The 27008-nt window shown below is 40.7% G+C and overlaps 1 protein-coding gene across 1 annotated transcript; it reads right to left on the bottom strand.

Moving 5' to 3' along the window:
* Positions 1-7949: 7949 nt before the first annotated feature.
* On the bottom strand, positions 7950-8720 carry LOC145823586 (uncharacterized). Its single transcript, XM_082923070.1, has one exon. It carries the CDS (start codon positions 8718-8720, stop codon positions 7950-7952), a length of 771 nt encoding a protein of 256 aa, XP_082779196.1.
* Positions 8721-27008: the final 18288 nt, after the last annotated feature.

Below are 27008 nucleotides of genomic sequence, written 5' to 3'. Positions count from 1 at the left end.
AACTGTAAAACAGGAGAGAGAACAAGCCATTTTTAAGGAGGGTTCAAAAGGGTCAGGTGGAATTACTGGCCGGCCACCAACTTTTGGTGTCCTCCCATGTGTGTACAACACAAATATGTGGTTAAAAGTTCAAGAAAATGGCCCAAGGTTGTTCAACATTGGCTTGGAAGTGAGAAAAACGGGCGTCGGAGGGCGCCGGAGGAATATAACTGGTTGCTGAGACAATTGCTGGCCTCCCACCCTTCTACGACCTTCCTGGTGATGAAACAGAGGTACCTGCCAAAAATAAACGACAACCGATGCAAAACGAATGCTCGGGGGCCAAACGCGCAGTTCGGGGCCCCGAAAACTGCCTGTTAAGCACCGAAAGTGGCATTCGACCACGAAGTGGGTCTCTCAGACCTCAGTGTCCCTCAAAAGGGAGAAAATAAGATGCATGCCAAAAACCAGAGCAAATGGAGATGGTTAAGCGGTCCCGAACCGAGGCACACGGCCAACGGTCCCGAAAAATCGGAAATCGGGCTCCGAAATGGGCAAAATGGCCTACAGCCACAAAATGTAGCCCACGGCCACTGAGAGATGGTCTATGGGACCTTTCCCTCCCCTTAGGAAAAGAAACAGAGAAAATTGAGTCTGGTTCGCAAACCGAGGCAAGGCACAGAAGAGGGTTCGGAAATCCGGAGGCAGGGCTCACGGCCGCAACTCTGAGACTTCTGAACGAGCACGATATGCAACGCCACCGAGCGCTCAATCGGTGATGTCTGAGTCTCAAGGTCGGTCAAAAATGGGGTGTCTACAATCTCACGCTCGAGCGGGGAGCTTTTGTAGACAGGCTTTCCGCTCGAGCGCTCTATACCACGCTCGAGCGTATTTTTCATGCAACCAGTACTTTTGCAGGCCTTAAGGGTCCGCTCAAGTGGAGAAGTTGACACTTGAGCGGGGACCCTGTTCTCTGAAATTTTGTATGCTCGTTCTGTGTTTCGTTTTCCGTTCTCTTTCACTTGTAAGCACTCTTAGGCATATGCTAAGCATTGTAAATGAGTTAATGAGATAAGAATAAAGCCTAAAGAGGAATATGTGAATCAAAGAACGGATTGAGCTGTTAGTGACCTTTTTGTGTTCATGAAATGTGTAGAGTCAAGCTCTAGGGAAAATCCACAAGCCGATCACTGTGAGTAATATCGATATTTAAAAGCTTGTCAATGTCCAATTGTTATTTCCCTTATAAGCTTTATGAGTTGCTAATTGGGATTGTGGACCAAAGGTCGTTTTGATAGAAATGAATGGACCGAAGGTCGTTTTGATAGGAATGAATGGACCGAAGGTCGTTTTGATAGAAATGAATGGACCGAAGGTCGTTTTGACATGAATGAGTGGGTCGAAGGCCGTTTTGACATAAATGAATGGACCTAAGGTCGTTTTGACACGAATGTATAGGCTGAAGGCCGTTTTGACATAAATGAATAGACCTAAGGTCGTTTTGACACGAATGTATGGGCCGAAGGCCGTTTTGATGTAAATGAATGGGCCAAAGGCTGTTTTGACAAAAATAAATGGGCCGAAGGCCGTTCTGACATAAATGAATGGGCCGAAGGCCGTTTTGACATGAATGGAAATCTGATTGGGCCAAGGCCAGTATGTTTGGAACTACAGTCATTTGATCTGAATTTTGTATAAGTGTATATATGTTAAGCAGAAATATGCATTGGGCCCAAGGCCGTTCGGAGCTTGTTGTTCTTCATATTGCTTATGTAACTTATGTATTCGATATTATTCACTGGGCCATCACTCACGCTCATTCATGTGTTTGTAGGTGAGCTAAGGGAAGTCCAAACCCAGTCCCAGTGAAGTATGCTAGGAACAACATGAGTTTTGGAGAGTCAGTCTTGTGTCTCATGTACGAGACCCATCATTGCCATTTTGTTATGTATTTATATTTTATCTTGTTGGCAAGGACATTTGTGTACATCTGTATATAGTTTTGATATGGGTTGACTCAGTTTGGATAATCCTGTCTGTAAAGGATTTTGTGATACTGTACTTGTTGTGGGTTATTAACGTATATGTGCATGGTTTGTTTTGAGTACATATAAGCACGGCTTTATGGACAAAGTTTTAAAATTTTGCTTCCGTTTGGCCCCTTTACTCTGATGAGTTATGTCTGTTAAGGTTTGATGCCGTAAGTAATCTCAGGATTACTGGCCGGTTATGTCCTTAACCCATAGGGGCGGGTTCGGGTCATGACACGCCCATACCGGGCTGGTATATTAGGATAGATTTTGGCAGTGCTGGTGAGTAACTCGGCTAACCGCACTATTTTCTTTCTGCATGAGTCTCTCTATGTGCCGGTCTAACACTCCTTCTATTTGCAGATTACAAGCACTTAGCGGAAGACTACCACCGGGCTAACCAGGAGGCCATAAGAGTCTTACTGCGCCATCCAGAAGAAGAAAGAGAGTCACCAAAGCTGCTCAGCTTTGAACCGACCTACAACTACAAAGCGCCGCGCAAAAGCCGGGTTACCGACTTCCTCCGTGCTCTTTCCCTAGAACCTGACCCAAATCTTCCGCCGATCAGACTTGTTCATCTCACTGCCGAGCAAGAAATGGCAAAAATCCGGGCAATCAAGTCCATGATCATCAGTGAGGAAAGCGAGTCCCAACCACCGGAAGCAACCGGGGGAACATCTTCCACTCCAACCGGGCAAAAGGAAGGGGCTATGTTGGCTCTTGCCAGCGAACAACCAGCTGGCCGGTCGAAGAAGCGACCGAGGAAAGGCCAGACAGAGTAGCACCTTGTTGATGAGAACTCCACTGAACATGCCTCCACCGAGCTGGGGGACCAGACCGAGCAACAACCAACCGGGCTATCCAAGAGCCCAACCTCCCCCCCCGGTCTGGGCGCCCGAGATCAAGTACAAGGGCCGAGCAGTCTCTGCGGCTGATTCAGTGTATGCGGACAAGGATTATTCCCTCGGTTTCAACATGACCAAGGGACTAATCCTTCCAACCGACATGAAGAAGCACGACAAGCTGTCCGACCTGAAGGTGCTTCGCTCGACAGCTAAGTCGATCGTGCTGGTAAGTTCTCCACTTCTTTCTTCAAGTTTTTGATCGATTTTTGCTCGGTTTTTTGAATACTCACATTCTGTCATTTGTTTGCAGGCCGCGCAAAAGAACTATCTCGCCCATGAGCGCATGATCGCCGTGCGGCAGAGTCTGCGCGAAGCCATAGCTGAGAACAAGGCCCAAGTGGCCGAGATAGCGAAGCTGAAGGCCGCGCAGGAGGCAGTTGTAACCGAGCAAGGTAACCTGAGCCAGAAGGTTGACTGAGCTGAAGCGGACAAAGAGCGAGCCGTGAAGTCAACGAAGACTCGGTATCTCGCCGAGATGAGAAAATTGCACGATGCCCATAAGGAGGAGAAAGATAAGGCGGTTGACGACGCCGAAGACAGGGGCTACGCTCAAGGCGAGAAAACGTATGAACGGCAAGTGCAGGCGACCAAGGACATCTTTTTTCAATGCGGTTGGAAAGCTGCCGTGGAGAAAGTTGGCCTTGGTCAAGACGCTGATGTGTTCCTGAATCCACCTGCTGCCTTCATACCGCACTATATGCAGGCCTATGCGACCGCCGCGCAGAAGAAGCTCATAGAGGAGGCCAAAAAGGAAGTCGAGGCAGAAGCCGCGGCAGAAGCCACCGCCGCGCAACAAACCGAGCAAACTTCTCCTGAAGCACCTCAAGATGCGGAAGATCAAGTGGCCAATCGGGGGGTTGCCGTGGTGGAGGGCGCTGGCGATGAGGCAGAAAAAGGCTTGCCTGAGCACACTACGGAGGTCGCCGAGCAGACTGTGGAAGTCGCTGAGCAGACGGTCGACCTGGAATTGGATTGAAGATGTTCCTTTCTATTTTCCTTGCTTTTGTTTTTTGTTTCCCTTCCTTCGTTGTTTAATGTAACCAAGCTAGGCCCTTCACTTGTAATGCAATTTCCTTGATCAATGAAATTTGAATTTTTTGCTCGGTTAACTCCTATTTCTATTCGGTTAGCACGTGCAAAATTCCTTCATTCAAACTTTAATGCATCACAACTGGTACGTCGGCTATGCCGCGCAATATGCCAAGCTAAAATCAGAATTTCTTCAACTTAAATGTTCGCGAATCCTGGCAGCTCGGTTCTTTGATTTTTTGAATGAACCCAAAAATTTTCATCCGGCCGAGCAAAAATTACCACTGTCGTTCTGGCTTTGACAACACTTCAAGTCTTGTATATGGGCGGGCAAAAATCAGCTCGGCCCAAAAGGAAGTTGGACAAATCACAATTATTTCACTTCGGCTGAGCAAAACCAGCTCGGCCTTTATATTGGATAAAACGTCAACATTTCTTTTCTCCGAGCAAAGTCAGCTCAGCTTCTTGTAAGTTGGACAAGGCACCAACATATCGCTTGGCCGAGCAAAATCAGCTCGGCTATTATTGGTTGGACAAAACACCAACATTTCGTTTTGGCCGAGGAGAATCAGCTCGGCCTTAACATTGGGCAAAACACCAATATTTCATTTAAGTTGTTCATGACACCAACATCCCAATCGGGCGAGCAAAAAACCAGCTCGGCCGTTATGTGAATTGGACCATACGCCAATCATCTCGCTGGACAATACACCAACTGTTTGTGTTGTCTGCTTCTATACCGGTGAGAGAAAATCAGTCCGGTCCCATTCAGGTCGATCTCTTTGCCCCTGGCATCCACAGTGGCCTTGTATCCTTGCGGTGTCATTGTACAGAAAGATATGATACAAAACAACAAGAGGGCTATTTTTCATTACAAAAAGCAGTGCTATCCTTACATCAAATGCCAAAAGGCTAAAGGTCTAGAAAGCTAAGCAATAAAAGCAATTACATCTTAAAAGTACAAGATCTTAAGGTTGGCTGCATTCCACGGTCTGGGGACAGCCTTGCCATCTAAATCTTCCAGATGGTATGCCCCTTTGCCAGCGAGACCAGTCACCTTGTATGGTCCTTCCCAATTTGCACCGAGCTTTCCTTCGCCAGGGACCACCGTGTTGCCCAGCACTTTTCTTAAGACCCAGTCCCCGATCTTGAACAGCCTGGGGTGCTCCGCCTTGTTGTATTTCTTGGAGAGTTCTTGCTGATAGGCCGCTACGTGGATTAGTGCCCGCTCCCTCCTTTCCTCGGCAAGGTCTAGCTCCAATGCCACTGCTTCATTGTTCAAATCTGGCTGGAAGTTTTCAGACTGGATGGTTGGCATGCCAATTTCCAGCGGGATAACGGCTTCCATGCCATAGACCAAGGCAAATGGAGTTTCTCCGGTCGACTGTCTTGGCGTAGTGCGATACGCCCAGAGTACATTAGGGAGTTCTTCAACCCACTTCCCCTTGGCCTTCTCAAGTCGCTTCTTCAGCCCGTCCAGGATGGTCTTGTTTAAGGCCTCCGCTTGACCATTTGACTGAGGATAGGCTGGCGTTGAATTGTAGAATTCAATCCTCAGCTCTTCGCAAAATCTGCGAAAGAGTTTCCCATCGAATTGAGTGCCATTATCCGAGATGAGGGCCTTGGGTATACCGAAGCGAGTGATAACATTTTGCCAGACAAACTTCTTCACATCCTTTTCCTTTATGGTCGCCAGTGACTCGGCCTCAACCCACTTGGTGAAGTAGTTAGTGGCAGCGATGAAGAATTTGCGATTGCCCGGTGCTGCTGCGAGTGGTCCAACAATATCCAACCCCCAAAGCGCGAACGACCAAGGACTTGTAAGGGGGAGCAATTCTCTAGCTGGCCGGTGGATCTGGTAAGCGAACTTCTGACACTTTTCACACCTGCGAACGTATTTCTGTGCGTCTGCCTACATGCACGGCCACCAATAACCTTGGGAAATTGCTCAGTAAGCCAAAGATCTGCCCCCAGTATGGCTGCCGCAGATGCCTTCATGGATCTCATAGAGAAAAGCTTCCACCTTGGCGGGGTGGACACACTTCAGATACGGCCCGGTAAAAGACTTCTTATACAAGGCTCCGAACGGGGAGAGCCAAAACCGCTCTAACTTGGCCCGGATCTTGTTGGCTGCCTTCTTTTCTTCCTGTAGAACTCTATCTTTTAGGAAGGCGATGATAGGATCCATCCAGGAAAGACCCAAGTTGGTGCAGTGTACCTCGGTCGCTTTTGGTTCCTCAATACTTGGCCGAGGTAAGAATTCTATCATCAAGGGGTTAGGAAAAGCTGTCTGAGTAGAAGTAAGTCTGGCCAATTCATCAGCCGTGTTGCTTTCTTCACGGTTGATCTGTTCCACTCTTATGGCATCGAACTTCTTGATCTCTGCGCGCACCAGCGCCTAATACTTCGCCATTCGCTCATCCCGGGCCTCATACTCCCCTGAGACTTGATTGACCACCAGCTTGGAATCGCTGAATACCATAAGGGATGACTCTTTCATTCTCAATGCGCTTCTTAGTCCGGTAAGGAGGGCTTCATACTCCGCCTCGTTGTTGGATGCTGGGAAGCCGAGCGTAATTGCTTGCTCGATGATCAGCCCGTCCGGTGAAGTCAGTACGATACCCAGCCCGGCCCCATACCTGTTGGATGCCTCATCGACGAAGAGCTTCCACATCTCGCCAATGAACAACTTCCAGCAATCAGAAGGGTTCTGGGAGCCTCTCAATTCCAAGTCTCTAATCGGCTCATTCGGGTCTCTTCTCTTGTCCCGGTTGAGTCCGTCTTCCAATGAGTTACCCAGTTTTCCTAGTTCGGTCGTCTTTTGCCCTTCTTTCACTTGTGAGCCAACACTTGTCTCCATTGCCTGATCCATCGGTTGTGCTAAGTCCGCACCAGCCAAATCATCTGGGCAAACTGGATACGTTCCAGGGGCAAATTCCGCCACAAAGTCTGCAAGGGCTTGAGCCTTGATTGCGGTGCGCGGGCGGAACTTGATATCGTACTGCCCCAATTCCACGGCCCATTTCAAAATTTTTCCGGTGAAGTCTGCCTTTTCAAAAAGCATCTTAAGTGGAAACTCGGTTAACACAACTATTGTATGGGCATGAAATAGTGCGCCAGCTTTCTTGATGCCATCATCTGGGCCAGCGCTAATTTTTCCAGCGGAAGATATCTCGTCTTGGCCGGGAGCAAGGTCTTGCTTACATAGAAGATGGGCAAGTGCTGGATGCCTTCAGCGCGGACTAGGACGACGCTTACAGCATGTTGTGAGACTGCCAAGTAGAGATACAACTCTTCGCCCGGCCGAGGTGTGACTAAGATAGGGGCTGAGGAAAGGTATGTTTTTAAGTCTGCCAGTGCACAGTCACATTCGTCATCCCAGGAGAACTTGGCCTTCGAAGTTTTAAAGAAGGGCCTGCAACGATCTGAAGACCGGCTGCTAAATCTGTTCAGCGCGGCTGCCATCCCGGCAAGATGTTGCACGTCCTTCGTGGAGTTTGGGCGCTCCAGCTCTTGTATAGCCTTGATCTGTGATGGGTCGGCTTCAATCCCTCGGTTTGTGACCAGAAAACCCAGAAACTTCCCGGTGCCGACTCTGAAGGTGCACTTGGAGGCATTCAAACGAAGTTTGTGGTGCTTAAGTACGACAAACATTTCTGCTAGGTCGGCGAGGTGTTAGGACTTCTCCTTACTCTTTACCACCATATCGTCGATGTAGGCCTCCATTGTTCGGCCCAAAAGAGGAGCGGACATCTTTGTCACCATCCTCTGAAAAGTTGCCCCGGCGTTCTTCAGTCCGAACGGCATGACTCTATAACAATACAGGCCTCTAGGAGTAGTGAACGACGTGATCTCTCAGTCTGATTCATACATGGCTATCTGGTGGTAGCCGCGATATGCATCCAGGAAGCTAAACCTCTGATGGCCAGCGGTCAAGTCCACTAGCTGGTCAATTCGAGGGAGGGGGAAGCCGTCCTTTGGGCATGCACGGTTAACCGTCTTGTAGTCAACGCAGACTCGCCATTATCCATCGAGGGTATTGCACTTCTTCTATTGCCCCCGCTTCCAACAAATTTTTGACCTCTTCTGCCACTACCTCGGCATGCTGCAGAGCCGAGCGGTGAGTCCTCTGAATGACCGGCCGCGCATTAGGGATGACATTCAATTGGTGGCAAATAAAGCTGGGGTCGACGCCAGGTATGTCGTAAGGCGTCCACGCAAAAGCCTCCAAATTGGAAACCAGGAAGTTGACATAATCTAACCGCTCGGTGCTAGATAAAGACGATCCCAAGAGGAAGAACTTAGTTGGGTCGTTCTCGTCGATGCGCACTTCCATTAAATCCTCGATCGATTTTTCCTCGGCCTTTCTTCCCACGTCTTCAAGGACCTCATTTCCCTCGGGTCCCTCAATCATTTGGACAAACCCTTTGGCCGCTCGGCTGCCATTTACCGCAACAAAGCATTGTTTTTCCATCACCTGGTCTCCCCAGACTTCCTCTATGTGTCCGGTTGGCGCCGGGAAGCGTAAAACCTGATGGTAAGTCGACGCTACTGCTTGCATGGCGTGCAACCATCCCCTGCCCAAAATCAAGTTGTAGGTGGATGGGACTTTGAGCACCCAGAACTTTACTTGCTTTATGACTGAACCCGCTTTGACCGGCAATATGATCTTTCCTACCGGCCATTCTGGCTGAGAGTTGAACCTAACCAACGGAGACATCGCAGGGGCCAAGTACTTGTCTTCTAACTTCATTTGTTTGAACGCGTCATAATACATGATTTCGACAGAACTCCCCTGGTCGATCAAGATCCTTTTGATGTCAAAGTCTTTGACGCGAAGAGTCACCACTAGGGCATCATTGTGGGGCATCTGGATCCTCTCCAAATCCCTACTCGAAAAGGTAAGGATGTCCTTCTCTTCGGTCTTTCCTTTCTTTACAGCGGGCTAAACGGAGAGCACTTTCCTCATGTGCTCGGCTTTCTTAATCATCCCTCTTAGCTCACAGACCTTGGCTGGTTCAATGATGCCATGGATAACATTGATCACGCCTTGGGGCGCTGCCTCAAGGGAAGCCAGGCCGTTCAGCTCGGTCTGTCCCTGCGGGGCGACTTTCATGCCCCCATCTATGTATTGGTCAAGATGCCCCGCCGCCACCAACTCCTCCGAGTGTTGTTTGAGTGGCAAGCAGTCCTCTGTTCGGTGCCCCCGTTCTTCATGAAAGGTGCAGCGATATTTTGAATTGAAACCTCTCTGTGCACTTCCCAACTTGGCCGGCCAGCGGACAAAAGGCTCACCTCGAATCTCGCTCAAAATACGGTAGATAGGGATTTTAAACACCGTGGTGATTCCAGTCCGCGCCTTCAATTTTCTCTTGGCATCCTCCTCTGCATCACGCTGAGCGTCAGTTCGGTCGTTTGTGCGACCTTTGTTTCTGTCATCGCGGTTTGGGCCACGACGTTGATATTTTGACCGGTCGCTTGGGCGGTTATCCTCCTGCCCGACCAAGTGAACTTTCCATGTCACCCTTTTGTCCGCTGCGATCGAATTAACCTTCTCGGTCGCGGCGGCGGCATCATCCTCCACACAAATGTGCTCGTTGATCCGCTGCATCAAGGACTCCATGGTTGCGGGTTGGTGCATTGTGAGCGAATCTTGCAGCCTATGTCTGACTGGGAGACCCCGCTTGTATTGAGTGATCGCCAGATTGGTAGGGCAGTCGAGGATTTCGTTGTAAGTTTCCCAGTACTTCGCGTTGTATGCCTTCAATGATCCTCCTGACTCCATCTTGACGCTCAGAAGATGATCGACCTCCTTCGGCGTTCGAGTGTTGGTTTTGAATCTGGTGACGAAGGCTTCCGCTAGTTGCTGCCACCCCTCGATACTCCCTTCCGGGAGCCTTTCGAACCACTTCAAGCCCAGTTCGCCCAAGCTTGCCGGGAATATGAGGCACATCAAGGCGTCATTGCGCCGGTGGCCAGCCATTACTTGCCGGTAATGACTCACGTGCATGTACGGATCCGTCTTGCCGTCGTACAAGGTGAACTTAGGCTGGTGGAATCCGGCAGGGAGTGGTGTACTCTCGATTTCCGGAGACAACGGCGTGGCTGTAAGTCTCGCCTGCTCTTTGTTCACTGGCGCATGGGCCATCACTCTGGGCGCTGGCATCGCCACTTCTTCGCTACAATGAACTGGGGCGCTCAATCTCTGCAACGCCGGCACTCTCTGAGCCTCTCGACGGCGCGCCTTCTCCTCCAATACATCCCTCAGGTCTTTGGAACGGGTGGAGAAAGAGTATCGCGACGTCGGCGACGGGCGTAAGGGCCGGTATGTGCTGTCTCGAGTGAGGGATCTGCCCTCTCTTTGGTCGGAATCTCCAACCCCACAGTTCTGGGTGATGGAGAGAGAGTGAGTCCTCTCGTGGCGGCGACTGCTAGAACGGGGGGACGGGGTGCGCTCAGTGAGGTTGCCCTCTCCAGCAATACCCTTCCCCTTAATCTGACGTTTCAACATCTCCATCTCCGCCGCCATCTTGCGAATGAGGGCATCTTGGTCTTTGAGTTTGTGCTCTAGGCGCTGCGTACGGGACTCCCCCCGCCGTCGACGGCCCTCTGGACTCTTCGAGTGATCAGTACTCCTTCCGCGTTTATCTCGCGCACCTCGCGAAGAAGTTTCTAGGCCCGCCATGGCTGGAACATTCGGAGGGCCTTCTCTCCATCGGACAGACTCTGGTGTGATGCCATCGATGACGGATAGTGGAGTTTCGTCGTTGTTGGCCATGGAGATGGTCGAAGAAGCTTGAAAAACAAGGTTTGTGTATCAAAGAGCTTCCCACAGACGGCGCCAATTGTACGGGGGCGAAATATCCTCTGCTTTCTGTACTCCTTGGATTCAAGCTTCACATGACGGCATCTAACCTGGCAACACAGAAACGGTGAGCTGCCCGGCGGTGGGTCGCCGGATAGACCCTCCGACGATCAAGTCAGATCACTTGAGGAAGAAGAAGGCTGTTAGAGAGAGAGAGAGAGTATGTTTCAGATGGCATAAGTTGCTTACCTCCTACGTTCATCTTCCTCCCCTATTTCTAAGTTGGCCATGCAGCCTCAAGATTGTGCGCGCACTACCTCTGCTGTCCTTCCCTAGACAGGTGGCAGTGCTCGCCTCTCACCACCTTACGCGTGTAAAGGTCTAGTCCCCCAACCAGTACACGCAGAACTGCCCAACGGTATTGACGCGTGCTTAGAGCAGATGTCCTCTCCCTCATGCCATTGGCCTAAGCGGCTCACTTAACTGGAGTACCACGACCGGCCTAGCCCTAGTGGAGAGTTGCCACCACAAGTAGCACAACCAAGCTGTATCTCGCTGACCTATCCCTTGGGGAAGAAGCGAAAGTCTGATTCTCATGGCCGAGCTACTCTTGGTCGGTCCATCCTGGTTGATCGGCCGTGAGACATACCGGCCTCCCCCTATCCTACCTTCATTCTCGGTTATATGAAGTCCGTCAATCTCGGCTAACCGGTTAGAGGCATGCCGGTCCTCGCCCCGTAATCAGTCTAGCCCGGGCTACCCTTAGCTCGGTTGTCACACGTCACCGTGTGCCCTGCCAAACGTCAGGTCACAGCTCGGTCAGGTCTCAGATCGTGCCTGGTCAGCCAACCTCTTCGGTCGTGCAAAACGGGCCGAAGGGCCGTGTCAGGAGAGAAAACAGCTCGGCGCCGCGCGGTTTGTCACGACCGTGTTACCGTAGCTCGGCCGTACTAACCGGTGCAAATCTCCCCTCTCAGTTGCATATTAACTGCATTTGTTGTTATTATTTTTTTAAGTTTAACTAATATAAATTTTGTTTTACTAAAGAGAAAAAAAAAATAAAAAATAAAAAAAAACGAAAACTAAACAATTTGTCCAACCATTAAATTTCATAGGAAAAAATGTCTTTTCAATTCACTTTGTGGACTGGATAATGCTATTCGGGTTTGTAAGATCTACTGCGATTGTCGTTTCGATAATTCAAATAGTTTATTTTTAGGTCACTGTGTTTAGATCATACATGAAAAAAATTAAGTTGATTCAATAAGCATAATTATGATATTTTATAACAATTATTTGCAAAAAATTGAATAACAAATATTATTTAAAAACCAAAATGCGATAAACTAAAATAATTATAATTATTGAATTCACCTGATTTTATATATATATATATATAATCCATATATTATCATTTAAAAAATAAACTACTTGGGTAATCAATTTGAAACAAGTGATACGATCTTGACTTTTTGCACCGGAGAGAATCTGCCACCATGACAAATGGGTGCGAAGGTTGGTAGTACTCACGTGTTAAACCCGTGGTCTTGTCGGCGTGCGCTGCCATTTAAGCAGCCAATGTCATCATCTATTTTCTCACGTTTTACTCGTTTTTTAATAAATACATGCTGAAATTAAATTCAAAGTTTTGTAGTTTATTATTTGAGTAATTTTAATCTATTATTTTAAAATTTGATTTTTTTTATATCATGTTAATTTAATATTCTTAAAATGTTTGAATTGTTTGTATTTAATTTGAAATGAATTAAATCATTGATTTATGTTTAATTTCGTTAGTGAATGTTATTAGTTAAATTAAATTAACATATTATGAAAAAAATAAATGACATAATTAATACAATTGAAAGTATAGAAAAAACATTAAAATAATAAGCAAATTACAAGGAGTGTAGATATTATTTGCCCTGACTATGTAAAATATGTTTATGGTGAAACTTTACATTCTAAACCTAGCTCAACTGAGCTTTTTTAGATGCTTGGTGTATGTCATTTTAAGTTAAGAATGGATAATAAAACATTAGAAGTAAAAAACTCCCACTTCATAAGGTAATCAACTCATTTAAATGATTTTTATTTAATAAACTATAAGTAAAGATTGTACCAAACAACTTAATACAAAATCTTAAAACAAAAAAATAAAAAATTTATTAACAGTTGAGGTAAACTGCACCAAATAATCCTTTCAGATTGGTATCATTTTGTTGCCTCTTTTCATTCACCCTCAAGACCAAAAACGTGAGAGAGAGTTAGAGAGTTGGAAGAAAAATTGAGTTCATCAAGAATTGGCTTGGAACTTAGAAGAATTGGAGAGAAATTGCAAAATTAAGCTCCTACACCTAGAATTCAAGACCTAAGGTAGGAAACTCACCCTCTCAAATATGAAATTAAGTTGTTTCTTGCATGGTTCATGGAAATTTGGAGTTTAAAGTCAAGAATTAATTTAAGGCGTTGAATTGAGAATTAATTCATGCATGCATGTACATACCTTTGAATTTTAAGGTTGTTTTCATAAGAATTTCTTACATACATGTTCATATTTTGTTATGGTCCATGAATTCACCATGATTTTGAGCTCAATCTTGCATTTGATCTTGTTTTGGAACATTAGAGTTAATGGGAACTCATGCATGTATGATTTTGCATTGTTCTTCATGTTTACATCTAATTTGGTGTTCAATTGGCTTACTTTTGGGCTTGATTTCATAAATTGATTTTTGAAACATGTTGTAGTATGAGTTTTCAAATGTTTTCCAGAAAATTAGTCTAAAAGAATCGAATTTGAAGCTTTTTTAAGTTGAGTTTCATGCTTGAGCATCAATCTGGAAATTCCAGATTTTTTATCCACGCTCAAGCGGAGGACTTCACGCTCGAGCGTACACTCTGAGTACATGCACTTTCGCTCGAGCATAGGAAGTCACGCTCGAGCGTGAAATGCATATGCCTAGAAGTTCATGTGTCTTGCAGTCCGCTCGAGCGAGGTAATCTGCGCTTAAGCGAGAGTCTGAGCCTTACGCTCGATCGTGAGTCAAGCGTCCATCGAGCGTGAAAAACGCGCATCCAGTACTTTTCTTGAGTTTGCAGTCCACTCGAGCGAAGGAAGTCACGCTCAAGCGGATCTTCATTGTTTGCATGTCCGCTCGAGCGTAGAAAGCCACGCTCGAGCATGGACCCCTGTTTCAACAAATTTTGAAAAGTGTTTTAAAGTACATCTTTGCATCCTCATTTCATCCTAGGCATTCCTAGACCAAGTTTAAGGCATCTTAATGAGGATAATGCTATAGAACCACACCAAGTAAAGTTTAGGGGCTAAGCTATTAATCCCAATTGTGTAACTTAGTGTGTGTTCATTCTGCAACTGTGTAGGGTTGGCACCCGAGGACACCGACTAGCCTGTCTGTAGCCCATTACTCTGTGAGTAACAATGTTGTAAAGATACGTTCAATTATAACTATTTCTGAACGATTGATTGTACTGCTTTTTGAAATGGCATTATTTACTAAATGAATGTTTGTCCTATTTGTGAACTGTATTCGTGGCATCCATAGCAACTTACTGTTACTGCTACTGTTACAAAGATCTGTGTCAGTTACAATGTTTGGAACTACTACTGTTTACTGTTATGATGGCCATCAACTGACTGTTCGGTCTGTTAAGACCTACTGTACTGTTTTGCTATTGGATGTACCACATATGACTACTATGGTTTCCAAATGACCGATATGGCATGAAATATGAGCCACTAATTGAATAACTGATTTACTGATGCAAATGACTGTTTTAATTAATGAAAGGGCATTCATTCTTAACCCCCTTTATGCACTTGTTATTCACTGGGCTTTAACTCACTGTTATTATTTATATGTAGGTGTTTAGGCACCGAACCGAAGCTAGGAGTATTAGTTAAGCTCCCGTTTTGTCAAGCCAACCTTTGTGCCTCGCTTCGAGGTTCCAAATTCGTTCAAGCTAAGGCTGATTTAAGGTGTTCAAAATCACCCTTTTGTCTCTGTTTCGTATCGAATGAATAAGACTTGACTGTACAGTTGTGGTGAAGGGATTTGGTCCCTAACCAGGATGTTTGTGTATATGGTGTATGCATATATGTTTTGGTTATGAATGTGGCTTGTTTATAAAAGTCTTTTTGCATTCAGATTGTCACAGCTCATTGGACATCTTTTTATTACTGTTTGGCTTCCGCCAGCCCCTTACTCTGTATTACTGTCTTTACTGTTAACCAGGCCTTCAGTAATCACGAATTACTGGCCAGTTGCGATACTAAACCCATAGGGGCGAGTTTGGGTCGTGACAAGGCCGAGATCTTGTCTTCTGAAATCTGGGATCTACTCACTTAGGCTGAGCTCTTCTTTTCTTGGACCTAATCATCTAGGCCGAGATCTTATCTTTTGGAATCTAGGATCTATTCACTTAGGCTGAGCTCTTGTCTTCTTGGACCTAATCATCTAGGCCGAGATCTTGTCTTCTAGGCACCAGTTTGGTTGCTGGTATCGACATGTCTTGTAATGGAGATGTTGGTTTGCATTACATTGTTATGCATCGTGGGGTTGACCACTGTCTATAGATTTGTCAACTTATTTGCCATGTCTTTCAGTTTCTTCGTATTTCTCCGACATCTGTCCTTCCGTACCTAAAGGCTGCTTTCACGGTAGTACTCATCTCGGCTACCCTTCTTGTTCCATTCTCGGCCTTTGGCCACATTATTCGCCTTAGGATTCACTTATTGCACTTTTCCATTATGGTCCCCTCCTTCAGTGTTAAGATCCACAGGCTCCTCCTTCTCATTGTGGATGTTGTCCCCAATCCTTACTTTTTGTCCGTTGTTGCCCGTCTATCCTTACTAAGTTCCCATAAACGGCGCTAAATTGTGGGTGTTGATTTCCGACCACACAACCAAAGAGGGAACTCAGCTAGAGAGCACCGACAGAATAGATTAAGCTCAACAACTTGTAACAAGAAGATGGGAATTCCCACGGTGGTTCGTCCACCCGGGGGCACTCCGATGATCAAGTCAGTAAATCTTATCTCTTACAGATATCAAAACAGTACTTAATGCACAAGTCAAAGCATCATAAATAAAAGCATACCTTAGACCCACGAGGGTGCCTTACTTTTATAATGATCAGTGTCCAACTTCCCCTAGAAGTCTTACTTCATAGGACTCTATCCTTTACAAGGATAACACCTATCATAACTCACATTATTCAGATTAAGATGAACTCCCTCAAGAGTCTCATCTCTATCCAAATAGGTAGTTTGATGTCATCTAGGACTCTAGTTCTTTATCCAAATATCTCGGATTCTGGTATCCCCGTAGAATACCTCGGCAGTGCCCTAAATATCTCGGCAAACATGATCTACCCATGTGGCACCTCAACTGACACCTCAGCGTCACCTTAGCCACATGGTGTCATCTCAAAATACTTCCCCACAACTACTGACTTGATCGTCAGAGTGCCCCTGGGTGGACAAACCACCGTCGGATTCTCATCTTCTTGTGCAAGTTGTTAGACTTAATTTATTCTGCCGGTACTCTCCAGTTGAGTTTCCCGTTTGGTTGTGTGGTCAAAAATCAACACCCACAATTTAGCGCCGTCTGTGGGAACTTAATATAGAATAAATGGCCAACATTTGGAAAAAAGGATGACAAGGATCATTTTGAATCTTGGTTCTTGGCAAAGTGGATAGCTGAGTCCTAGTTACTTGGAGCCGACGGGTCATGACCTCGATCGTAGAAATGAATGGATTGTTAGCCGACGTGCTGTATGGACAAACGATGTAGATTCCATTACCTCAGATTACCGAGGTAATAGAACCTAGGGGACAGTTGTGGGGAAGTATTTCATGAATGACAGCCCGTGGCTAAGGTGGCACCGGAGTGTCAGCCGAGGTGCCACGTGGCTTGGTCATGTTGTTGAGATGATCTCGGCTAGGCTGAGGTTTTTTGCGGAGATACCGGAATCCAAGATAAGCAGATAAGGGACAAGAGTCCTAGAACAAGGGAAGGCCTTAGTTAGGATAAGGATAAGGGTCAAGGAGAGTTTATCCTTATCTAGTCAAGAGTCCAGGATGAGCATTGAGCCTGAGTCCACTAAAGTGCAGCTTCTAAAGGGATCAAGTCACTGCTGGTTATAAAAGCAGGGCACCCTTATGGGTCTAAGGTAAGTTCTTTCATGTGAGTTTAAGCATAATTTGCTATCTTTGAGAGATATTGATTACTGACTTGATCATCGGAGTGCCCCCGAGTGGACGAACCACTCCCGGAATCTCATCTTCTTGTGCAGGTTGTTGGGATTAATTTATTCTGCCGATGCTCTCCAGTTGAGTTCGCCTTTTGGTTGTGTGGTCAAAAATCAACATCTACACACACTGTTATAATTGAACAACACATACGAGTGATACATTATATGGATATATATATATATATATATAGAGAGAGAGAGAGAGAGAGAGAGAGAGAGAGAGAGAGAAAGAGTACCGAAGAGCAGAGAGAAGAGTAGATTACAAAGAGAGACAGACAGTTGAATCAATTAATGTTTCAATTTACACATTACAGATTAATCGATGAAGATGTGTCAAACATTATAGAGAGTAAGATTCAAGCGATGAAGATGAATCGATAAAGATGTGTCAAACATTACAGAGAGAGACAAAGAGAAGTGTTTAGGTTTACTGATTATGAATCTCGATTATGAATTGATCAAAATCTTCATCAACAGCAGATTAAAATCTTCAAATCTTCATCAACAATCGATCAAAATCTTCAAATCTTCATCAAAGTGAGAGTTGAGCGAGTCAAGTTTTTCATGATTTGGGGTTTTTTTTTTATTTTTTTTTTTGTTTTTAGGAAGATGATTGGGTCAGGTAGAATGAGATTTTGTTGTAAAAAGTGATTTTTTGCGACCGCTAAATAATCAGTCGCAAAAAATCATATTTCTAGTAGTGACACCAATTTACTATATTGATTATAGCATTACGAATGTGTGAGCTGAGCAAATCATCAAGGCAATCGGCAAACAAAACGCTAAGGCCCATCTATTACGGAGCCCAAAATAGTTTAGGCCCAATGGGTTGGATGAGAGCCCAATGTCGAGTACATGATCGCCGACCAATGGGAATGCCAACTAAGAGTTGTCGGTATAAACGGCAAGTATTTGTGCCAAGAAGATAAAGTGGGCCTCAGATGTCCCTTTCCAAATGTATGATAGGAAACTGAACCTTGACATTTGACTGATGATGAAAGAGAGAAAGCAAGTAAGAAATATTTACACCAAATGACTATATGAGGAGGTGAAGGGAAAGGAAGAAAGTATGCATGAAAAACTCTCTAAACCCTCCCTCCCTATAGAACTAAATTTATATCCTCATCTAACTTATTCGTCTGAATGCTAATTCTAGCACCCATCAGAATGTTTCCTGTTTTTGATATTGAAGCGAGGATTGAATGAAGAACTGTTTGAATAAAAAGAATATTGTAGAACCACTCCTTACAACGGACACTCTTTCTCCTTTTCCCCCACAAAAATAAAGAGTATCGTTGGGATTGCTCTAAGAGACTATAATTAAGGTTAGTTATAAATTTTTATAATGAGCCAAAAGTTATATTTTTTGTGATTATTTTTTTAATTTTTTTTTTGTACAAGGTCCATATTATATAAGTGCACACGCATATACGTTATGGAAAATGCTTTCCTCTAACCCATTATGGAGGAACTTCTACATCCCAAGGGATGTGGTAGCCTGTTATTGGTCACTTGTTAACTAAACCAAAGTATATTCGATTGCAACAAATTTTTTTATTTTTTTTATTTTTTTATTTTTTTTATTTTTTCGGTCTACCTCAAATGTCAATGTTAGGAAACCTAATAGGAAACATATCAGTAGGAATCTAAGATATTTTAGAATTTTTTTAATGTAATTAAATTTCTAACAAAATATTTTCAACTTCTAAAAGAATTCTATCATAGTTAGGTCACTAACAAATCCTAGAATAAGTGAATATCCTCTATAATAATGTATTTATATTTTATGTAGTTTTTGTTCCTAAAAAAAAAGGTGCAATTTTATAATTTATCATTTTTTTATTTAATTTTTACTAAGTATATTATGATTCATATATTTGTTATTTATAACTTAAAACATAGCATTAATAGCAGGGGAAAAAAAATAATAAGTGAAATTGTAATAAAAATAGTTAAAATTTAATTAATTATATTTTTTTACGATTTAATTTTAAAATTAATTGTTAATTATTTATTTAAAACCGGATATTAGGCTAGTCCTAGAATAAGTGAATGTCCTCTACAAAAATTGGTGCTCCCAAGCTTCTTTTTTTTTTTTTTTTTTTTTTTTTTTTTTTTTTTTTTTGAACTCGTGTTTTCTCACTTTTCAGTTATTTTCATTGTATCTTATTTGGGATTTTCAATCATTAACTCGAATTAATTTAAATTTAGGTGAAAATATTAGAAATACGGATCCTCATACCCAAACTTTTATGAAATTAATTTTTACTCATATTTTTATCCAAATTAAGAGAGACTTAAATTTTTACTCAAAATTTTTAAAGTTATTTCATGACTCTCAAATTTACCACTTGTCATAGTAAAGTTTTTGCTCAAATTTATGTTTAAATTTGAGTTTGTCTATTGGAGCGGTTCGTATCAAATAAAATTTTTATTCAAATTTGAGTAATTTTTTGTTATCAATTTTTTTTTTTTTTAACTCAAAATATAAAATATACATTGAGATAATAGAAGGAAGAATAAATTCCTTAGCCCAAAAATGTAAGTAAGATTGACAACAAAAGAAAGATAACTCTCAAACCAGCACAAGCATAGAAAAGTGAAGCACCCAAATTTTGTGAAAAAAAATAAAAAAATAAAACAAAACTTCAAAGAGTTGAAATTTAAGCAAAATTAAGAGAGATCACAATCTAACCTAACGGTTCTAATCCTTGACAATGAATCCACCACTAAGTTCTTTACGCTTCTCTGATTTTGCAAGAACAAATATCGATACAATACATTAGGGTTTTCAGAGACCCAAGTATAAATTATAGTAGAATTCTTTTAGAAAGTTAGAGAATATATTCTTAGATAAAAATTTATTTAAAAAAATACATAAAGTTACCTAAAATATATAAAATTCCTAAATACATGTATCCTAATATTTGGGATAACCTTAACCGGTGGAGAATTGAACAAGAATTAGTAAATTTGTTTAATTGTTTAACTTATATAAGAAGTTTCCAATCATAAACTGTTACATCACTTAAGATATATGAGTTCCTTCATAATGAGTTGGAGGAAAACCTTGTCCCTAAGTTATTTTCACAGTCATTCCTCCCAACTTTTGACGTTCTCTACTATTGCCACCACCTCTAACCTCCTTCTAGCGCCCACAACCCTTACCTCCAAAATTGATTTGTAAATCGTCTCCTTCTAGCCCCCACAACCCTTACCTCCAAAATTGATTTGTAAATTGTCTCTTTATTTGAATTTTTGACTCATATATATCTTCAGAATTTATGAATTGACATTTTATTTACAAAGAAAATATAAATTGCATATGATTTTTCTCTCTCTCTTTATTTTTGTATATTTAACCCTCTTGCAATATGTGAACAACAGAATTATAGTGTAGAACTTTTATTATCCCGTTGTTCTTCTTACCTGGAGGCTTATTTTTTATTTTTTAAATATGGTTCAATCAGTGCTCATTTTTTGTAAAGTATTTTAGAGGAGTTAGTAAAACTGGATGAAAAAAACATGTGATGAATAGAAGAGCTAAACTATGAACATGGTAGTAGTGAATATTGGTGCTTCATTAATAAATAAATAAAAACTAGGATATACTTCATTGGTCCTTTTGACCAATTAAAAAGTTTATTACCTGCTATGTGACCGTAATTTAAAATTATTGAATATTAAGCATATCTTTTTTATCCATCACGACTTTATTTCATGTATTTATTTATTTATTTTTGTAAGTATCTATTATAGTAACTATCCAGTTTTGTTTTGTTTTGTTTTGTTCTCGTTGCTCTTTAGTTTGTTGTTATTGGTTTCTCACCACCCGTTGGTGGTTGTACTAGTAAATGATTGGGCTTTTTTCCTCGGTGCCAAAGTTGGAATCACTTTGATTTGCTTTGATGTTTTTCACACTCCCCTCCCTTTATTAATATAATCTCATATGTATGTATATTATTCTTCATCAATAAAATTATTTTTTGCTGATAATAAAATTAAAAAAAGAAAAAAAAGAAAAAAGAAAAAAAAAAACGACTTCCAGATCTTTTTCACTCTGGCCATTTTTTAAAGCAACAGTGTTAACATGTTCTTTCTTGTCAACTGACTTTGGTAAGTTGGATTGAAGAAAGGATCTACTTAATCTAGATTTGAATGTATGCTATTAAATTGATGGACCTGCTCCCCTTCAGTTCTTAATTTGGATCGGAGGGTGTAGGTCCAATTATATGGATCCCGTTTTAATGATTTAAATCGTTTATTTTATAAAATATTTTATGTGTATCATTTCAAAAAAAAAAAAAAAAAGTCAATTAAGTAAGTGTATGCTATTCAATTTTTGACATTTGTTTCTAAAAAAATTAATGACAGCATATTTTTAAAATAGGCCATTCATTTTCTTTTAGTAACAAATATGAGAAATTAAATAGATTATAAATATTATATCTACCAAGTGAACAGTTAAATTATCGAACAAAATCTGTAATAAGTTCCACGGCCGGGACATGATCATTAAATTGATGCATACATTATATATGCCTCCAATCTAAATTAATGGAAACATTAAATTGATGCATACATTGTAATTATAACTAAAATAATTTAATAAGAAAGAGAAATATCTCCTACCATATTGTTTAACTCTTTGAATCTAGCATTAGGTGATGAAGTCTTGAAACAAATATATAAACGCATTCTCACATAACAATATAGAGAAGTGGAAGGAATAAAATTTTAAGCCTATTCTATTATGAAAACGACATCTCCGTTTGGATAACTACCAAAAGCATATATAGATAGATTTGGACCTATGATCTATTGTAACTTCTTATAACTTCTTACCATCAATTGTAACTTTCATGAAATCATCATATTGGATAGTGGGTAAATCACATGTTAGTTATCCAAATATAACTAATTAAATATATAAATAATATTTATATAAAAATATAATAAAAATTAATATGACATGTGGGCCACTATATGCAGACACTCACATATATATATATATATATATAGAGAGAGAGAGAGAGAGAGAGAGAGAGAGAGTAATGGAAACAAATTTCAGGTTTTATATGAGAGTGTAGGTGATTATCTAGTGAATAGATAAATAAATCAAGGATATATGGAAGAAGATAATTATGTTATCTGAATAGATAAATAAGTTACGAACAAATATAATTATGTTATCTGAATGATATCACATCATTTTTGTAAAATATTTTATATAAATTTTATATATGGATAGAATTTTTTATTCCTAAAAATACAAGATAAGGTTCATGTATTGGAGAATTTGAGCTTCTTCTACTAGTTACATACATGCATATAAAAACTAAAACGAAAAAAATCTATATAAATCAATTAGCATATGGAATATTGATTTACATTTATACCCACATCCAAAAAATAAAAAAATTTCTCTACCTATAAGGGGTTTCTTCTGCTCTTTATGGTCCTAGAAAAAAAGTAAGAAATGAAAAAGTAAATTATATCATGCAGTTTGTTTTTCTCACAAAATTGAGATTCAAAATACAATCTGAGTACAAAACTAAACGTTTGGAACATAGGGTGTGTTTGACTGGGAGAATAAGGGGGTGACTATTTACTATGCGGATTGTAATTCGGGAAAAACATTCAATTTAGCGTTTGTTTTTTTTTTAGTCCGTTGGATATGGAGTCCGGCCAGACTCGTTATCCTCCATATAGAGGACTATACTATCGTGGGTGGGGGGGGGGGGGGGAGTGTGGGATAATTTTCGGGAGACTATCCACTATTCAGATTAGGTGGTAAAATGACTATGTTGACCATCTACTATTTAATTATGTATTATATTTAGTAAAATTCAATAAAATTTAAACTTCTCAATTTAAAAATAAAATAATTTTATTTAACTTTTTATTGATGTTTTATTTATTTAATTTTTTAAAATAATTTTTTATAGATATTTTATTGATGTTTTGGTTTAAAATTTTGTTTATATTTTATTTAATTTCATTATTTAAATTTTAATAGATGTTTTATTTAATTTCATTACTTAATTATTCTTATTTTAAAAAATAAATTTATTTAAAATTTTAATTAAAAAATTAAGGAAAAAATATTTATAAGTCCTATTAGGGTGACTTATGCTACATATGGTCCTACTAAAAAAACTTGTGTTCCCATAAGTCTTGTGGGAAGTTTGTTGACACGTTTACCCTCAATATTAGTTGTTAATATCATAAATAATAGTAAATCCATATATAAGAAATTGAATGTTTCCATAGATCATATATATATAAACGTAACGTAACGTGACACCTACATAAACATAACGTGACATCTGTACGTAACACGACATCTACATAAACGTAACATGACACTTGTACATAACGTGATACTTACATAAACGTAACGTGACACCTATGATCTATGGTAACATGTTTATATAGGAAATTGAATGTTACCATAGATCATATTTATATGAAACGTAACGTGACACCAACATAAACCAGCAATATTTTCACATTCAATTTAAAAAAAATAAAAACTCATTAAGTTTGCAAAACGTAACATGACACGTTACGTTACGTTTATGTAGGTGTCACGTTACGTTTATATAGGTGTCACGTTACGTTACGTTTATATAGGTGTCACGTTACGTTACGTTTATGTAAGTGTCACGTCATGTTACGTTTATGTAGGATCTTGTAGAATACGGTAACGCCCTCAAAAAAATACACAAAATCCATCACTTTAGACATGCATTGATATAAAAGAAACTAAATATTTCTATTCATCAGAGTAATTCTTACAACTGTATTACATGTTAACAACAAAAGCAAATGGCCTATGGGCTTACAGCTTTCCAAGTCAACACCTGGTTACACAAAAGAAGAGTACTAACTCTATACAAAATAAGCCCTTGGCTTGATATACATGTAATACAAACAAAATAAACAAAAGAGTCTTCAACTTTCATCATCATCCAAGCTATATGTCCTTGGAGGTGGCATACTACCTGTACCTGAAAATAATGTCTCATAAAGGGTGAGCCAACGCCCAGTAGAGATATGCTAAACACAGTATGAGCAATGACTAAGACATTAGCAATTGATAAATGTTCAATTTCTATAAACCAACTCATAACCCATTTCTATTTCATGACCACTATGTTCATGTTTCATTTCAGTTTCCATTTCTTATCAATTTCACAATTTACATCAACGGCTCAGAACCTGGCCAACCACTTATATGAGACAATGACTCATATTAAACACTTCCCATTTTACAATAGATAAACATATTAGTTGTATCAACATCTCAACAGATAAGCATACAAGCTGTATCCACATTTCAACAAATATGCATATTAGCTATATCAACACTTCCAATGATAAGCATATGAGCTGTATCAACACTTCCAAGATAAGCATATGAGCTATATCAACACATTATCTGACAAGCATATGAGCTGTATCAGTGGAGTCCATCCCCTATCTCCTCCCAAACAACATCCGGTTTAGAGGTCCATCCCCTATCTTCCCCTAAACCGTGGAGTACATCCCCTATCTCCTCCCAAATAACATCCGGTTTAGAGGTCCATCCCCTATCTTCCCCTAAACCGTGGAATACATCCCCTATCTCCTCCCACATACACAACGTATATATACAAAGGTCATATACACAATCAACCAATACATAATGTTAATGTATTCTATCAACCGTCATACTCTATGACACATCCAATTGATTAGTTTTAGTTTGCATAATCATCATGCATTGTCTACAACAATCAAAGCTACCCTCCACCGGTAGCCCAAGCAATTATTTCTAAACAGATAATAAAAGCTCCAACAGATAAAATATCAATGTTTTCAAAAGTGAGCGATTAATAAATCTAACTCCACTATTCAACCATATAATGAACCAATTTCATTATTTTCAACTCAATTCCATATAACCACAATTTTTCCAAATTAATCATACCAATTAATTTATACAACCAATTAGGGTTTTTCTACCCCATTTCCCAATATTGACCTAATGGTCTATATTTCAACAACCAACGATAATATCATTATTTTGAAACTCAAAATACACATTTTTGAAATCAAAATAACAAAACCCTCTTTCAACCTTTTGAAACCTTAAGTCTCAAAATTACCCAACTTCAACACTTTATCAAAATAACCAAAAATCTATGTCAAAGACCATAAGAGTGAGTAGAAATCCCTACCTCAAATTCGGAGCTCAAGGAAAGAAGGTGAAGAAACTCAACGTGCTCCAAAACTCAATATTTTCGGATCAATGTGTAGCCCTCGACGATCAACCCAACTTTTACAAAGGCCGAAGGAAAAGAAAACACTCTAACTAGATCAAACCCTAGAGAGAAGGGAGTTTCTAGAGAGAGGAACTCTCAAAATGGCTTTTTAGAAAGTAAGAGAGAGAGAAAGAATGTAAAAAGTGATTTTAAAATGCCCAGCTGCCAACTGATATACGACATTCCCGCTCGAGCAGAGAACACAACGCTCGAGCGTCAAGAACAAAAACTAGGTCTGCTCGAGCGCCAAGACACAAGAATAAAGTACATCCGCTCGAGCGCGAAAACCAGTCCGCTCGAGCGTAGATTTTCCCCTCCCAGAACTTACACCCAAAGGTACTACCCGCTCGAGCGCCATCGCTCGAGCGTAAAGAAACCCGCTCGATTGTAAAAATCACACCTGCAGAAGTTTTGCAGGGATATGAAAAACTGGGAGCGTGCAATCTCCGCTCGAGCGCAAGAAGACCCGCTCGAGCGGACCTCCTAAAAACTGGGCAACAAAGAATTGAAACCAAAGCCTAACCAACCTGTAACAACTCTGCCCAATACATCCTAAAACTCAATCAAGTGGAATTAAAGGATGACAACAAGGTATACCACCATCAACATCACGGAACCGAGTCCGGAATACAACAGAACAGTAAAGGGACAACCGGGATCGCTATAAATACATTCATATCTAAATAGGACTTGAGACTCTATAAGAAATTACACAGGACTTAGCCTAGCATAAGTATCTGAAAAAAGACTTATAAATAAGTCGCCCAATAACATATATTTTTATTGATATTTTATTTATTTAATTTTAAAAAAATAATTTTATTTAATTGTGTAAAAAATAAAATAAAATAAATTTTTATTTAATGTAGCTAAAAATAATTAAAATATTAAAGATATGTTTAATATTGCTATTACTTAGTAAATAATTAAAAAAGGGTAAAATAGTCTTTTGCTCATTTATCCTATCTAGTCCGTCTAACCAAACATTAGATTCACTAAAAATAGTCTTTTCAAGACATCTAATCCCATGAAAAAATAAACACGGGATACACATCTAATCCAACCAAATAGTCCGGGGGATTCACAATCCTAGGATTCCAGTCTGATAGATTTTAATCTCCCATTATCCAGTCTGTCCAATCAAACACACCCATAGAGTGCAGATGTACTTCCTCTTGATGGTGAAGCATATGGGCATGAAGCAAAACCTCCACTGACCCTTATAGTCAACTGCTTCCACATTCTCTCCACAAAAGGGGCACATCCCAGGTGTTTCTTGTCTCCTCAACTCTATCTCTTTTTTGCCATACAAACACATTTTCTTCTAACCTCTCTAATCTTTCTCTCTGTACTTCCTCTTCCCCTGTCTCTCTCTCTACATATATATATTAGAATAATCTTCCGTATAAAATAAATAACTTGAAACAAATCAAACAAACAAAAATAAATAACTTACAGAATTTATTTTACCGAAATATAAAAGTACAAAAAGATCAAGTCGAGTGTGTGACACTCTATCCTTAAGACAGATTTGCCCTTCTACAGTGCTTACATCTAAAAGGCGTCTATCTCCCAGGATACAGTGATCTTTAAAAATTGTAGTAGCACTCCAAACAATTTGTACGGCGAACAAAACCTGTGTTTTATACTATCTAAATTTTTTTCCTAAAATTATA

Source organism: Camellia sinensis, chromosome 4 (genome assembly GCF_055761805.1).
Source record: "Camellia sinensis isolate YWXY chromosome 4, ASM5576180v1, whole genome shotgun sequence".
Classification (NCBI taxonomy): Eukaryota; Viridiplantae; Streptophyta; class Magnoliopsida; order Ericales; family Theaceae; genus Camellia; species Camellia sinensis.
The sequence above is the reverse complement of the archived record's forward strand: the minus strand, read 5'-3'. Positions and strand labels throughout refer to the sequence as shown.